Genomic DNA, 14762 nt, shown 5'->3' on the forward strand with positions numbered 1-14762 from the left:
TTAGAACGGAAAGGGAAAGGAGACCTATTGTTTCAGATTTATCAAGAAGGAAAAAGGAAGGTTTTAGCCTGCATCTGTTGACTGGGAATAAACTACAAACAAAGTTTAATCACCACTAAGGGGAACATTTCCCTTATTGGAATACAATATACATCAGTGGACTTTGGATGTTATTATTTAGACCTGATCGCTGCTGTGCGTTTTCGCACAGCGGGCGATCAGGTCTGAACTGCACAGCGCCGGGATGGTGTGAAATAGGCGATCGCACCGGCAAACGCACTGAGTGACAGGAAGAGGGCGTTCATGGGTGGCAACTGACCGTTTCTAGGGAATGTCTGGAAAAACGCAGGAGGGCCCCAGCCTTTTGAGGGAGCATTCCAGACATCAGTTCTAGTCCCGATCATTGCAGTGGGCTGTGCAGAGACTGCATAAACTGTGCAGCTCACCAGCACAAGCGGTCGCACACCTACACACATCTAATAAGCTCCCCTGTAGGCGGCAACTACCTGTTCGCAGGGATGCAAAGAAAAAAAAATCAAAAGATGCACCCTAGCGATCAGGTCTGAATTACCCCCTTTGATAAGGGGGTAATTATTCCCATTTTACCTGTTGTTGGTGTGAAGTGCATTATCCGTGTTTTATTTCACTTCTGTGCATATCAAGTTCACGCAAGACGTGTCATCAAGGAAGGCACTTGCATACATGTGTTTTGGATGAACACTTCTTTAAGCAATTTTAGCTACATTCCTTGATTTTATTGCGCATCTTTCAAAGTACTATTTGCTATACAATAAACATAGGGGGTCATTCCGAGTTGTTCGCTCGTTGCCGATTTTCGTTATTTTGCGATTTACCGCTTACTGCGCATGCGAAATGTCCGCAGTGCGACAGCACCAAGTAAATTTGCTATGCAGTTAGGTAATTTATTCACGGCATTACGAGGTTTTTCCTTCGTTCTGGTGATCGTAATGTGATTGACAGGAAGTGGGTGTTTCTGGGTGGAAACTGGTCGTTTTATGGGTGTGTGCGAAAAAACGCTACCGTTTCTGGGAAAAACGCAGGAGTGGCCGGAGAAACGGGGGAGTGTCTGGGCGAACGCTGGGTGTGTTTGTGACGTCAAACCAGGAACGACAAGCACTGAACTGATCGCAATGGCAGAGTAAGTCTGGAGCTACTCAGAAACTGCTAAGATTGCGAATCCGTCGGTCGCAATTTTAAGAAGCTAAGATTCACTCCCAGTAGGCGGCGGCTTAGCGTGTGCAATGCTGCTAAAAACAGCTTGCGGGCGAACAACTCGGAATGAGGGCCATAGCTCCGTCCAGAAGCAGTTATTAAATGCGAATAAAGAACACTACAAGACAGCAAATTTATTATATGTATAATAATTATTACACTATATAGGCACACAATCTTAACAACTCAGTGTGAGCAAGGCTACATTCGCACAATGCATGTCTACAGAAGCGGGTGCATACACACATGCTCTCGCACATCCACAGGCAAACTATTTGCAGCAAACAAATCTTTTGCTTTGAATAGCCTCACAGATGAGCCAGAACTCATCTCTATGTCACCATCATCAATACTAAACTTGCCTCTTCTGGCATTTTGACATGTGCATTTAAAACAGAATTAAAAGCATTTTGCCTTTAGTAAATAAAAAAAAAGATTTCCAAACCACACCGAAATTGCAAAATAACATTCTGTTTCACAAAAACATAGGTAAGTAAATTTGCCTAGATATTTGACTGGGTCGGATAACAAGGGCTGTGGCACATACAAAGGGCTGCGGGCCAAATCAAGTACCTCTCCCTCATTAGACAGACTGGATTACATTTTTACATTCCATACCCATGCTAGTCTCATGGGCTCCAGATAAATTAGACCAAACCTTTAACAATAAGGGAGTTAAGAGTTTAATTTTTATTTTAACCTTCTCATCTTGCACAACTTAATACCAATGGAACATTTCCACTTATCACACAAGAAGCCATATTCAGGTCCAGTACTGGTGATAGGGCGAAGTACCAATGTTTGAGTCCAGCATCATACTGCACCCTGGATGGGTCCTGTATCGTTGGGATGCATTATGGCTGCAGACGCATATGCTATAGTGCATAGATGAACATTTCTCAGTAGTAAAGCCGTCAATATAACAAGCCGGTCAGTTACTTGTCCAAGTCACAAACAGATTTCAGAACAATGGTGGAGATGTATCGAAGCCTATAAAGACCAGCGAAGCAACCAATCAACCTCTTAAGGTGCATATACAGTGAGATTTTGACTATGTGCCAATTCTGACTTTGCTATTTTCCTTGAACTTCCCGAAGCCCAGACCCACCGATACGGACTATCTTTACTTGAGATTTTGACTATACTATGTACTAGATTGTGCAGGCAAGGCAATTTTGACTATATAGTGTACAGTTTATCTTTTCTTGCAATACCAGCCCCACGGGAGCGCGCACTTCAGTATCGCAAGCTGTGTACATGCAGTGCGATTTGCACTAACTTTCCTTACGATTTTGGTGATATAGTCAAAATCGTACGGTTACATCGCACAGTGTGTATGCATATTGGCCCTCATTCAGAGTTGATCGCTCGCTAGCTGCTTTTAGCAGCAGTGCAAACGCTAAGCCGCTGCCCTCTGGGAGTGTATCTTAGCAGAAGTGCTAATGAAAGGATCGCAGAACTGCTCCAAAAAAAAAAGATTGTGCAGTTTCTGAGTAGCTCCAGACTTACTCCTAGCTAGCGATCACTTCAGACTGTTTGGTTCCTGTTTTGACGTCACAAACACGCCCTCCGTTCGGCCAGCCACGCCTCGGTTTTCCCAGCATGCCAGTTTTAATCTGGCACGCCTGTGTTTTTACACACACTCCCCGAAAACGGTAAGTTACCACCCAGAAACACCCACTTCCTGTCAATCACTCTGCGGCCAGCAGTGCGACTGAAAAGCATCGCTAGACCTTGTGTGAAACTGCATCGGCCATTGTGAAAGTACGTCACGCGTGCGCACTGCACCCCATACGCATGTGCAGAAGTGTTGCTTTTTTTACCTAATCTCCGGGCTGCGACCGAAAGCAGCTAGCGATCAACTCGGAATGAGGGCCATTAACATTTATCAAGTACATTCTATAAAATGATTTATTTCTCCACTTTTTAGACTCTCCACTAGAGATGAGCGGGTTCGCTTCCTCGGAATCCGAACCCCCCCGAACTTCAGCCTTTTTTGCACGGGTCCGAGCAGACTCGGATCCTCCCGCGCCTTGCTCGGTTAACCCGAGCGTGCCCGAACGTCATCATCCCGCTGTCGGATTCTCGCGAGACTCGGATTCTATATAAGGAGCCGCGCGTTGCCGCCATTTTCACACGTGCATTGAGATTGATAGGGAGAGGACGTGGCTGGCGTCCTCTCCGTTTAGTTAGTTAGTTGATTTGATTGCTATTTGCTACTGCTTAGCTTATTGTGGGGAGGATTGGGGAGCAGCTGTTAGGAGGAGTACAGTCAGTGCAGAGTTTTGCTAGTTTTTTTTAATCCGTTCTCTGCCTGAAAAAAACGCTCCATACCATATCTGACTGTGCTCAGCCTCAGTGTGCTGCATGATATATCTATCTATGTATATCTGACTGTGCTGAGTGCTCACTGCTCACACAGCTTAATTGTGGGGGAGACTGGGGAGCAGTTATAGCAGGAGTACAGTGCACACTTTTGCTGCCAGTGTGACCACCAGTATATTGTCTGCCTGAAAAAGTTAAACACTCCTGTGGATTTTTTTTTTTTATATTCTATAAACGCATTCTGCTGACAGTGTCCAGCAGGTCCGTCATTCATTATATTATATAAATATTTACCTACAGTAGTGTTATATATATTTTTTTCATCTCTATCATCTTTATCATCTCTATATTAGCAAACGCAGTACGGTAGTCCACGTCTGTAGCTAGTGCTACCTCTGTGTCGTGACTACTAGTGCTCGGCCAATATTGTAAATAATATACCTCTACCTGTGTGGTGTTTTCTTTTTTCTATCTTCATTCATACTAGTCCAGTACTAGTTAGTTTAGCAGTCTGCTGACAGTGTCCAGCAGGTCCGTCATTATATATATACCTACAGTAGTGATATATATATATTTTTTATATCATTATCATCTCTATACTAGCAGACACAGTACGGTAGTCCACGGCTGTAGCTACTTCTGTGTCATTAGTGCTCGTCCATAATTGTATACCTACCTGTGGTGTTTTTTTTTTTCTATCTTCTTCATACTAGTAGTTTAGCAGTCTGCTGACAGTGTCCACCAGGTCTGTCATTATATTATATACCTACAGTAGTAATATATTTATTATATTATCTATACTAACAGACGCAGTACGGTAGGCCACGGCTGTACCTACCTCTGTGTCGTCACTCGTCCATAATTGTATACCTACCTGTGGTGGGGTTTTTTTTTCTATCTTCTTCATACTAGTAGTTTAGCAGTCTGCTGACAGTGTCCACCAGGTCCGTCATTATATTATATACCTACAGTAGTAATATATTTATTATATTATCTATACTAACAGATGCAGTACGGTAGGCCACGGCTGTACCTACCTCTGTGTCGTCACTCGTCCATAATTGTATACCTACCTGTGGTGGTTTTTTTTTTCTATCTTCTTCATACTAGTAGTTTAGCAGTCTGCTGACAGTGTCCACCAGGTCCGTCATTATATTATATACCTACAGTAGTAATATATTTATTATATTATCTATACTAGCAGACGCAGTACGGTAGTCCACGGCTGTAGCTACCTCTGTGTCGTCACTCGTCCATAATTGTATACCTACCTGTGGTGGTTTTTTTTTTCTATCTTCTTCATACTAGTAGTTTAGCAGTCTGCTGACAGTGTCCACCAGGTCCGTCATTATAGTATATACCAACAGTAGTAATATATTTATTATATTATCTATACTAGCAGACGCAGTACGGTAGTCCACGGCTGTAGCTACCTCTGTGTCATCACTCGTCACTCGTCCATAATTGTATACCTACCTGTGGTGGGGTTTTTTTTTCTATCTTCTTCATACTAGTAGTTTAGCAGTCTGCTGACAGTGTCCACCAGGTCCGTCATTATATTATATACCTACAGTAGTAATATATTTATTATATTATCTATACTAGCAGACGCAGTACGGTAGGCCACGGCTGTACTTACCTCTGTGTCGTCACTCGTCCATAATTGTATACCTACCTGTGGTGGGGTTTTTTTTTCTATCTTCTTCATACTAGTAGTTTAGCAGTCTGCTGACAGTAATACAATATTTGTATACAAATCGCGCTTCAACACTGGATAAAAAGAAATAATGTAGTCCGGTTTTTTCAAAAAGCTGAAAGTCTCTGATCGTTGCCTCCAGGAAATTTTTCTTCAACCAGGTAATACATAGAGGAAGGAAGACAGAAAAAAATTTCCAATGTGTAGTAATTTCTAAAATGTCACAGAAATCATATGAGGGGACTATGGGATGTAGAAATTCCCCTCCTTTGTGTCTTTGTAAGATATTCTGGGACCACCCGAAAAGTGTGTTGGTCGTAAACACAGAATGCTCACTTTCTTGCTTACTTCAACAAACATATGAAAACTCCTATAAAGGTGTCTTTGGGATTTTCAAGCAGGGCTTCACTCCAGAGGGTTCCTAATCTACCAGATTGTTCTCTCCGGTCAGCAGCAGAATGATCTTGTTGATGAGTTTCAGGATCTTCTGGTTACTGTCTCTCATGTATCCGTAAGTGAGGTAGAGTCAGTTTACAAATATGTAATCCGTGAGATATCAGGGAATGAGATGATCATCTCATTCCCTGATATCTCACGGATTACATATTTGTAAACTGACTTTTCATATGTTTGTTGGAGGCAACGATCAGAGACTTTCAGCTTTTTGAAAAAACCGGACTACATTATTTATTTTTATCCAGTGTTGAAGCGCGATTTGTATACAAATATTGTATTATAGTATTATCTGTTTTTTCCGGTTGATAACTCCGGAACGTATATCTAATTGCAGCATCAACACTTCCAGCGCAGGGAAGTATTTGCTTTTTTCTTTTTCTAGTCTGCTGACAGTGTCCACCAGGTCCGTCGTTATATTATATACCTACAGTAGTAATATATTTATTATATTATCTATACTAGCAGACGCAGTACGGTAGTCCACGGCTGTAGCTACCTCTGTGTCGTCAGTGCTCGTCCATAATTGTATACCTACCTGTGGTGGGTTTTTTTTTTCTATCTTCTTCATACTAGTAGTTTAGCAGTCTGCTGACAGTGTCCACCAGGTCCGTCATTATATTATATAAACCTACAGTAGTTATATATATATATTTTTTTTATATCATTAATTATCATCTCTATACTAGCAGACGCAGTACGGTAGTCCACGGCTGTAGCTACCTCTGTGTCGTCAGTCACTCGTCATCCATAAGTATACTAGTATCCATCCATCTCCATTGTTTACCTGAGGTGCCTTTTAGTTGTGCCTATTAAAATATGGAGAACAAAAATGTTGAGGTCCCAAAAATAGGGAAAGATCAAGATCCACTTCCACCTCGTGCTGAAGCTGCTGCCACTAGTCATGGCCGAGACGATGAAATTCCATCAACGTCGTCTGCCAAGGCCGATGCCCAATGTCATAGTACAGAGCATGTAAATCCAAAACACAAAAGATCAGTAAAAAAAGGACTCAAAAATATAAATTAAAATCGTCGGAGGAGAAGCGTAAACTTGCCAATATGCCATTTACCACACGGAGTGGCAAGGAACGGTTGAGGCCCTGGCCTATGTTCATGGCTAGTGGTTCAGCTTCACATGAGGATGGAAGCACTCAGCCTCTCGCTAGAAAAATGAAAAGACTTAAGCTGGCAAAAGCACAGCAAAGAACTGTGCGTTCTTCGAAATCACAAATCCACAAGGAGAGTCCAATTGTGTCGTTTGCGATGCCTGACCTTCCCAACACTGGACGTGAAGAGCATGCACCTTCCACCATTTGCACGCCCCCTGCAAGTGCTGGAAGGAGCACCCGCAGTCCAGTTCCTGATAGTCAGATTGAAGATGTCAGTGTTGAAGTACACCAGGATGAGGAGGATATGGGTGTTGCTGGCGCTGGGGAGGAAATTGACAAGGAGGATTCTGATGGTGAGGTGGTTTGTTTAAGTCAGGCACCCGGGGAGACACCTGTTGTCCGTGGGAGGAATATGGCCATTGACATGCCTGGTGAAAATACCAAAAAAATCAGCTCTTCGGTGTGGAAGTATTTCAACAGAAATGCGGACAACTGGTGTCAAGCCGTGTGTTGCCTTTGTCAAGCTGTAATAAGTAGGGGTAAGGACGTTAACCACCTCGGAACATCCTCCCTTATACGTCACCTGCAGCGCATTCATCATAAGTCAGTGACAAGTTCAAAAACTTTGGGTGACAGCGGAAGCAGTCCACTGACCAGTAAATCCCTTCCTCTTGTAACCAAGCTCACGCAAACCACCCCACCAACTCCCTCAGTGTCAATTTCCTCCTTCCCCAGGAATGCCAATAGTCCTGAAGGCCATGTCACTGGCACTTCTGACGAGTCCTCTCCTGCCTGGGATTCCTCCGATGCATCCTTGAGTGTAACGCCTACTGCTGCTGGCGCTGCTGTTGTTGCTGCTGGGAGTCGATGGTCATCCCAGAGGGGAAGTCATAAGACCACTTTTACTACTTCCACCAAGCAATTGACTGTCCAACAGTCCTTTGCGAGGAAGATGAAATATCACAGCAGTCATCCAGCTGCAAAGCGGATAACTGAGGCCTTGGCATCCTGGGCGGTGAGAAACGTGGTTCTGGTATCCATCATTACTTCAGAGCCAACTGTAGACTTGATTGAGGTACTGTGTCCCCGGTACCCAATACCATCTAGGTTCCATTTCTCTAGGCAGGCGATACCGAAAATGTACACAGACCTCAGAAAAAGACTCACCAGTGTCCTAAAAAATGCAGTTGTACCCAATGTCCACTTAACCACGGACATGTGGACAAGTGGAGCAGGGCAGACTCAGGACTATATGACTGTGACAGCCCACTGGGTAGATGTATTGACTCCCGCCACAAGAACAGCAGCGGCGGCACCAGTAGCAGCATCTCGCAAACGCCAACTCTTTCCTAGGCAGGCTACACTTTGTATCACCGCTTTCCAGAATACGCACACAGCTGAAAACCTCTTACGGCAACTGAGGAAGATCATCGCAAAATGGCTTACCCCAATTGGACTCTCCTGTGGATTTACTTCTTCTACAAGAGTGCGCCCACACAAGAGCCTTCTTTTTTCTTCCCATTTTTCAAAGTTTGCATACTTTCTGGCTCTGGGTGCACCACCAACTAGGACAGCATAACATTTATACGTATATATTTAATACTAAAAGGGCTAATTTTGCCGCCTCTCTCCCTTATCTATTAAGGGTAACACACTGTCCAAATTTGGTTTCTTTTTCCTAATTCTATTATCATTCCTACTTAGTAAATCCGGTGCCGGATCGCCCTGGGCTTTCAGATTTGTGGCATCGGACAATGCCAGCAATATTGTGCGTGCATTACATCTGGGCAAATTCCAGCACGTCCCATGTCTTGCACATACCTTGAATTTGGTGGTGCAGAATTATTTAAAAAACGACAGGGGCGTGCAAGAGATGCTGTCGGTGGGCAGAAGAATTGCGGGACACTTTCGGCGTACAGGCACCACGTACAGAAGACTGGAGCAACACCAAAAACGCCTGAACCTGCCCTGCCATCATCTGAAGCAAGAAGTGGTAACGAGGTGGAATTCAACCCTCTATATGCTTCAGAGGATGGAGGAGCAGCAAAAGGCCATTCAAGCCTATACATCTGACCACGATATAGGCAAAGGAGGTGGAATGCACCTGTCTCAAGCGCAGTGGAGAATGATTTCAACGTTGTTCTGCAACCTTTTGAACTTGCCACACGTGAAGTCAGTTCAGACACTGCCAGCCTGAGTCAGGTCATTCACTAAACAAATCCCCTCTTGCGCTATAAATAATATGGTAAGGCTATTCTTTGAGGAAGCCCCTGTGAGAGGAGCGAAACGTGTCAGAAGCAGAGCATTGGACCCTTGTACCAGCCTTCATTTGCACCCCCAAATTACCACATCAGCTAGCGGTAACATCTGTGGACAAACCGGAGATCGGGAGATCACAACCGCGACTGTGGTGTCTGCATACGGCACATAGAGGTGTGGACTCATAGAGCTTAGAAGACGGGTAAAACACTCAACACAGCAGGCGCCAGTGCAGCGCCATTCCCGCAGCCCGAGACCGCCTCGTCTGTCATTGGATTCTCCCGTGGTACAACAACCGGTGTGAGCTACACGTAAGGCTCCAGTGTGGAGCGATCATTTCTGCACAATAACATTTCCTTATAACGAGTGGCAGCTTATAGAGGAAATTCAATACACAACAAGGGTGCAAATCACAGCTGGCAATTTGTTTTTTATTTCAATATATGGACTGAGTTTTATAAATTTTTTGATAAAATTTTTTATTCTCTGTGCACAGAGTTTACCTAGATCCACCTCCTTTAGATATGCAAAGATATTGTTAGTGATTTTATTGACCGGTCTAATAGTTTATTTGAGAGTATATATATATATACATATGTCTATTTTTCACTAAATAAAAAATATAGATTATATGAAATTATCAATTTGTTTTTATTTTGAACTTTTGAGCCATACCATATTATTTATAGCGCAAGAGGGGATTTGTTTAGTGGTTTAGTGTTACCGGAGATTTCTAAGTGCCGGTTCTTTTTGACTTGATTTACCCCAAGTCGAGCTCTCTCCTGCAGCTTAGGTATTTATTAATCATAGTATTATTTGTATATTTTTTAAATATACAAATTTTAATATTATTAACTTGATCACCAGGATGTGGTGATGATCTATTAGCGCCTGGTTATATTTTCTTATAGCGTTGTAGTGTGAGTCAGGTCATTCCCCTCATCAGGCTTTTGCAGAAGAAGCTGGAGACATTGAAGGAGGAGCTAAGACAGAGCGATTCCGCTAGGCATGTGGGACTTGTGGATGGAGCCCTTCATTCGCTTAACCAGGATTCACGGGTGGTCAATCTGTTGAAATCAGAGCACTACATTTTGGCCACCGTGCTCGATCCTAGATTCAAAACCTACATTGTATCTCTCTTTCCGGCAGACACAAGTCTGCAGGGGTTCAAAGACCTGCTGGTGAGAAAATTATCAAGTCAAGTGGAACTTGATCGGTCAACAGCTCCTCCTTCACATTCTCCCGCAATTGGGGGTGCGAGGAAAAGGCTCAGAATTCCGAGCCCACCCGCTGGCGGTGATGCAGGGCAGTATGGGGCGAGTGCTGACATCTGGCCCGGACTGAAGGACCTGCCAACGATTACGGACATGTCGTCTACTGTCACTGCATATGATTCTCTCACCATTGAAAGAATGGTGGAGGATTATATGAGTGACCGCATCCAAGTAGGCACGTCAGACAGTCCGTACGTATACTGGCAGGAAAAAGAGGCAATTTGGAGGCCCTTGCAGAAACTGGCTTTATTCTACCTAAGTTGCCCTCTCACAAGTGTGTACTCTGAAAGAGTGTTTAGTGCCGCCGCTCACTTTGTCAGCAATCGGCGTACGAGGTTACATCCAGAAAATGTGGAGAAGATGATGTTCATTAAAATGAATTATAATCAATTCCTCCGTGGAGACATTCACCAGCAGCAATTGCCTCCACAAAGTACACAGGGAGCTGAGATGGTGGATTCCAGTGGGGACGAATTGATTATCTGTGAGGGGGATGTACACGGTGATGAATCGGAGGATGATGATGAGGTGGACATCTTGCCTCTGTAGAGCCAGTTTGTGCAAGGAGAGATTAATTGCTTCTTTTTTGGTGGGGGTCCAAACCAACCCGTCATTTCAGTCAAAGTCGTGTGGCAGACCCTGTCACTGAAATTATGGGTTTGTTAAAGTGTGCATGTCCTGTTTATACAACATAAGGGTGGGTGGGAGGGCCCAAGGACAATTCCATCTTGCACCTCTTTTTTCTTTAATTTTTCTTTGCGTCATGTGCTGTTTGGGGAGTATTTTTTGGAAGGGCCATCCTGCGTGACACTGCAGTGCCACTCCTAGATGGGCCAGGTGTTTGTGTCGGCCACTTGGGTCGCTGAGCTTAGTCACACAGCTACCTCATTGCACCTCTTTTTTTCTTTGCGTCATGTGCTGTTTGGGGGGTGTTTTTTGGAAGGGCCATCCTGCGTGACACTGCAGTGCCACTCCTAGATGGGCCAGGTGTTTGTGTCGGCCACTTGGGTCACTGAGCTTAGTCATCCAGCGACCTACGTGCAAATTTTAGGACTAAAAATAATATTGTGAGGTGTTCAGAATAGACTGAAAATGAGTGGAAATTATGGTTATTGAGGTTAATAATACTTTGGGATCAAAATGACCCCCAAATTCTATGATTTAAGCTGTTTTTTTAGGGTTTTTTGAAAAAAAGACCCGAATCCAAAACACACTCGAATCCGACAAAAAAAATTCGGTGAGGTTTTGCCAAAACGCGTTCGAACCCAAAACATGGCCGCGGAACCGAACCCAAAACCAAAACACAAAACCCGAAATATTTCCGGTGCACATCTCTACTCTCCACCAATGTATTCAGCGGTACCCGGACTCCAGGTCGACAACAAAATGGTCGACACACCTTAGGTCGACACGCCTTATGTCGACATTGACAAAAGGTCGACATGGACAAAAGGTTGACAGGAACAAGGTCGGCATGGAAAAAGGTCGACAAGAGTTTTTCACAATTTTTTTCTTTTTTGGAACCTTTTCATACTTAACGATCCACATGGACTACGATTGGAACGGTAATCTGTGCCGAGCGAAGGCACCATGCCCGAAGCATGGTGAGCGAGCGAGCCATGCGAGGGGACGCGGTGCACTAATTGGGGTTCTCGGTCACTCTACGAAGAAAACTACACAAAAAACCCCTCATGTCGACTTTTTCCCATGTCGACCTTGTTCCTGTCGACCTTTTGTCCATGTTGACCTTTTGTCCATGTCGACCTAAGGTGTGTCGACCAATTGGCATCTACCTAAGGTGTGTCGACCTTTTTGTTGTCGACCTGGAGTCCCAGACCCATATCTAGCATTCCTGGCTCTTTAGCTTATGCCATTTTGAGTCCTATTGGAGAAAGCGCTATATAAAATGATCACCTTAGTTAGTATTTCTTAAGTTAAACATAAATGCAGAATAGTTACCAATGTTCTGGCGACCTACCTTTCCCCTTTCTGTATGCAGCAGGCTGTGACTGTATAGTGTGATAAATAATCCAGATCAGCAGGAGATAAGAACCAGAACTCAGTGGATACACCTTAACCTAAGCAAGCCTTGTTTCATGCAGGTACAGATTACATACTGCCAGCAGGAGCTACTGTAGGTGAAACAGTCTCGCTACAGTCAGGCATGGCTAACTTGGATAGATCACCAGGCCACAGGTAATGCTCTCCATTTATAGTTCGTTAGAAGAGGTAACTGAATATATATGGGAGACCGGCAGACGGGATGCCGGCTGTCACTATACCGAATCCCGGCTGAGAGTCACCTCGCGGGCTCGCTTCACTCACCACAGGTTATAGTCCCACTCAGGTGGTGGTGTATACCCACCATCCGAGTGGGAATTCGGGGCTGCGGTCGGTATTCCGACTGACAGCATTTCACTGGCTGTCGGGATTACGGATTCTGTGAATTGAATGCCGGATCCCAACAGCCGGTTTATTAGCTGCATCCCATGGGATCACACGGGACTTTTTTTGGACTGTAGTATGGTACCACTAGAGCTGCAGTCATGACTGTCAGGAAAACGTGCATTGCTTAGTACTGTGCACACTGAGTTTCCCAAAAGCCTGACAGACCATGGACACAAACAGCAGCATTCATGTCCCACCAAGTGGAAATTGGCAGTGTACTTTACACATCAATTAGCTATTGTGCCAGCCATTTACACAACATGACAGGCATATTCTGTAAAGCACTGCTGAATGTGTGCGCTATATAAATAACAGACAATATAGTAAGCACACCAGCCACATGGTGCTCTCCCTAAACTGGACTCACTTTCTGGTGGTCCTCAACTGCTCAGCTGCTAAAGCACAGATATTTTGTTGTAGCACACCTGTAATCTCTGCTCACATGGAGCAAGATGCACCGAGCCTTGGAAGGTGGATAAAGTGGAGAGAGATAAAGTACCAACCAATCAGCTCCTGGCTGTCCTTTTTCAAACACAGCCTGTAACATGGCAGTAAAGAGCTGGTACTTTGTAACTCTCCAAGGCTTAGTACATCTTGCCCATAAACTCATAATATTAACTTTTGAAATTACCATAACACACGGCACACCTACAGTATGTGGCAATACTGGCAAGTCACAGAAGGCACTATACAAATGTAATACTTCGGTCACCAGTTATCAGAGAACAATTGTGTTATGTAAAAGTAAAAAAATGTAAACAATACTATTCATCCAACTGAAATGAATTGTAAACACTTGCCTGCATACAGAGCATTCAGCAAAGGAGTGTTGCAGTAAGCTCGAATCAGTATTTTCTGACACATTCTCAAAAATCATTACGTTTAAAATGAATAATTCTGCCTTGGCTCCAATTATCCCTTAGTAAGCAGAGCACAGTACACAGAGAAGGAAAGGGCTAGTACTGGGCAAGACAAATCAGGAAGTAGTTAGCTAGTTAGTAACACCGGGACTTGGCCGGGAGGTGGCAGGTCAGCTACAAGCGAGTGATTTACAGAAATAATATATATATATATATATATATATATATATTTTTTTTTTTTTTTAATTATTATTTATTTATTTTATTAGTAGATGCTTAATGCTAGATTTAATGTTAGTAGATCGGTAACTACCTTGCGTATCGCCTACTGCTGTATACATATACAAATACCACCAGCATGCTTTGATAGACAAGGGCTGACATTACATGCTGTGCTGAAGACTGCAGAGCAGCTAGGCAATTGCCTATGTGCGCTTAAATATATATGGAACGCGGAAAGTACAGCACATTACATCTCGCAGCACAGACGCACAGGGAGCCGCAATAGGTCTCGTCCTTGGTGCGACTGTTGTGAATGACGTGCCGCATAGTGATTATATGGATAATAGTAATTTATAAGGACTCACTTGTTTCCCAGGAACTCATGGAATTTGATCCTACCGATCGTGGTGTCTGCCTCGAAGTCCGGGAAGCAGTCCCCCAGCAATAGCCCAGGCATGCCTGCTGTCAGATGGAACACACCACGGATAAGCAGAGTAGACTAGTCTGCTCTGCTACAAAGCTGACATGTCCCGCTGCTTAATAAATTACTCCAGTAGGCGTGGCTGACAGGAAAGGGGAGGAGTCTCAGTGGTGCCTCTGAGAAGGGCGAAGTTATGCAGATTAGTATGAGTGAGGAGGATATAGCTGGAAACGGAGAGATCATGGCTCCCCCTACAGGTAGCTGCTGCTGCTGCTCTCATTCAATGATGTCAGTGATTTCCTTTTACTATTTGTTGAAGTTTTACTGTTTGTTGAAGTAACAGATCTTGAGCGTCACTAATGTGACTGAGAACACAAGCTGCTGGATGCCAAATATTCCTGATGATGGGGAAGTCATGTGCTGAAGGGAAATACGCTGTCAGAGTAACCATGCACTTACC

At 44.0% G+C, this 14762-nt stretch overlaps 1 protein-coding gene across 1 annotated transcript in view; it reads right to left on the minus strand.

Moving 5' to 3' along the window:
• LOC134956859 (peroxiredoxin-6-like) overlaps nt 1-14420 on the minus strand; it is a 29430-nt gene extending 15010 nt beyond the window's left edge. Inside the window, exon 1 of the mRNA XM_063938753.1 lies at nt 14247-14420. Within this exon, the coding sequence (XP_063794823.1) occupies nt 14247-14338 (92 nt within the window). The 5' untranslated portion in view covers nt 14339-14420. The remainder of the gene's footprint in view (nt 1-14246) is intronic.
• Between the last annotated feature and the right edge of the window lie 342 nt (nt 14421-14762).

The sequence above is a fragment of the Pseudophryne corroboree genome, chromosome 9 (assembly GCF_028390025.1).
Source record: "Pseudophryne corroboree isolate aPseCor3 chromosome 9, aPseCor3.hap2, whole genome shotgun sequence".
Taxonomy (NCBI): domain Eukaryota; kingdom Metazoa; phylum Chordata; class Amphibia; order Anura; family Myobatrachidae; genus Pseudophryne; species Pseudophryne corroboree.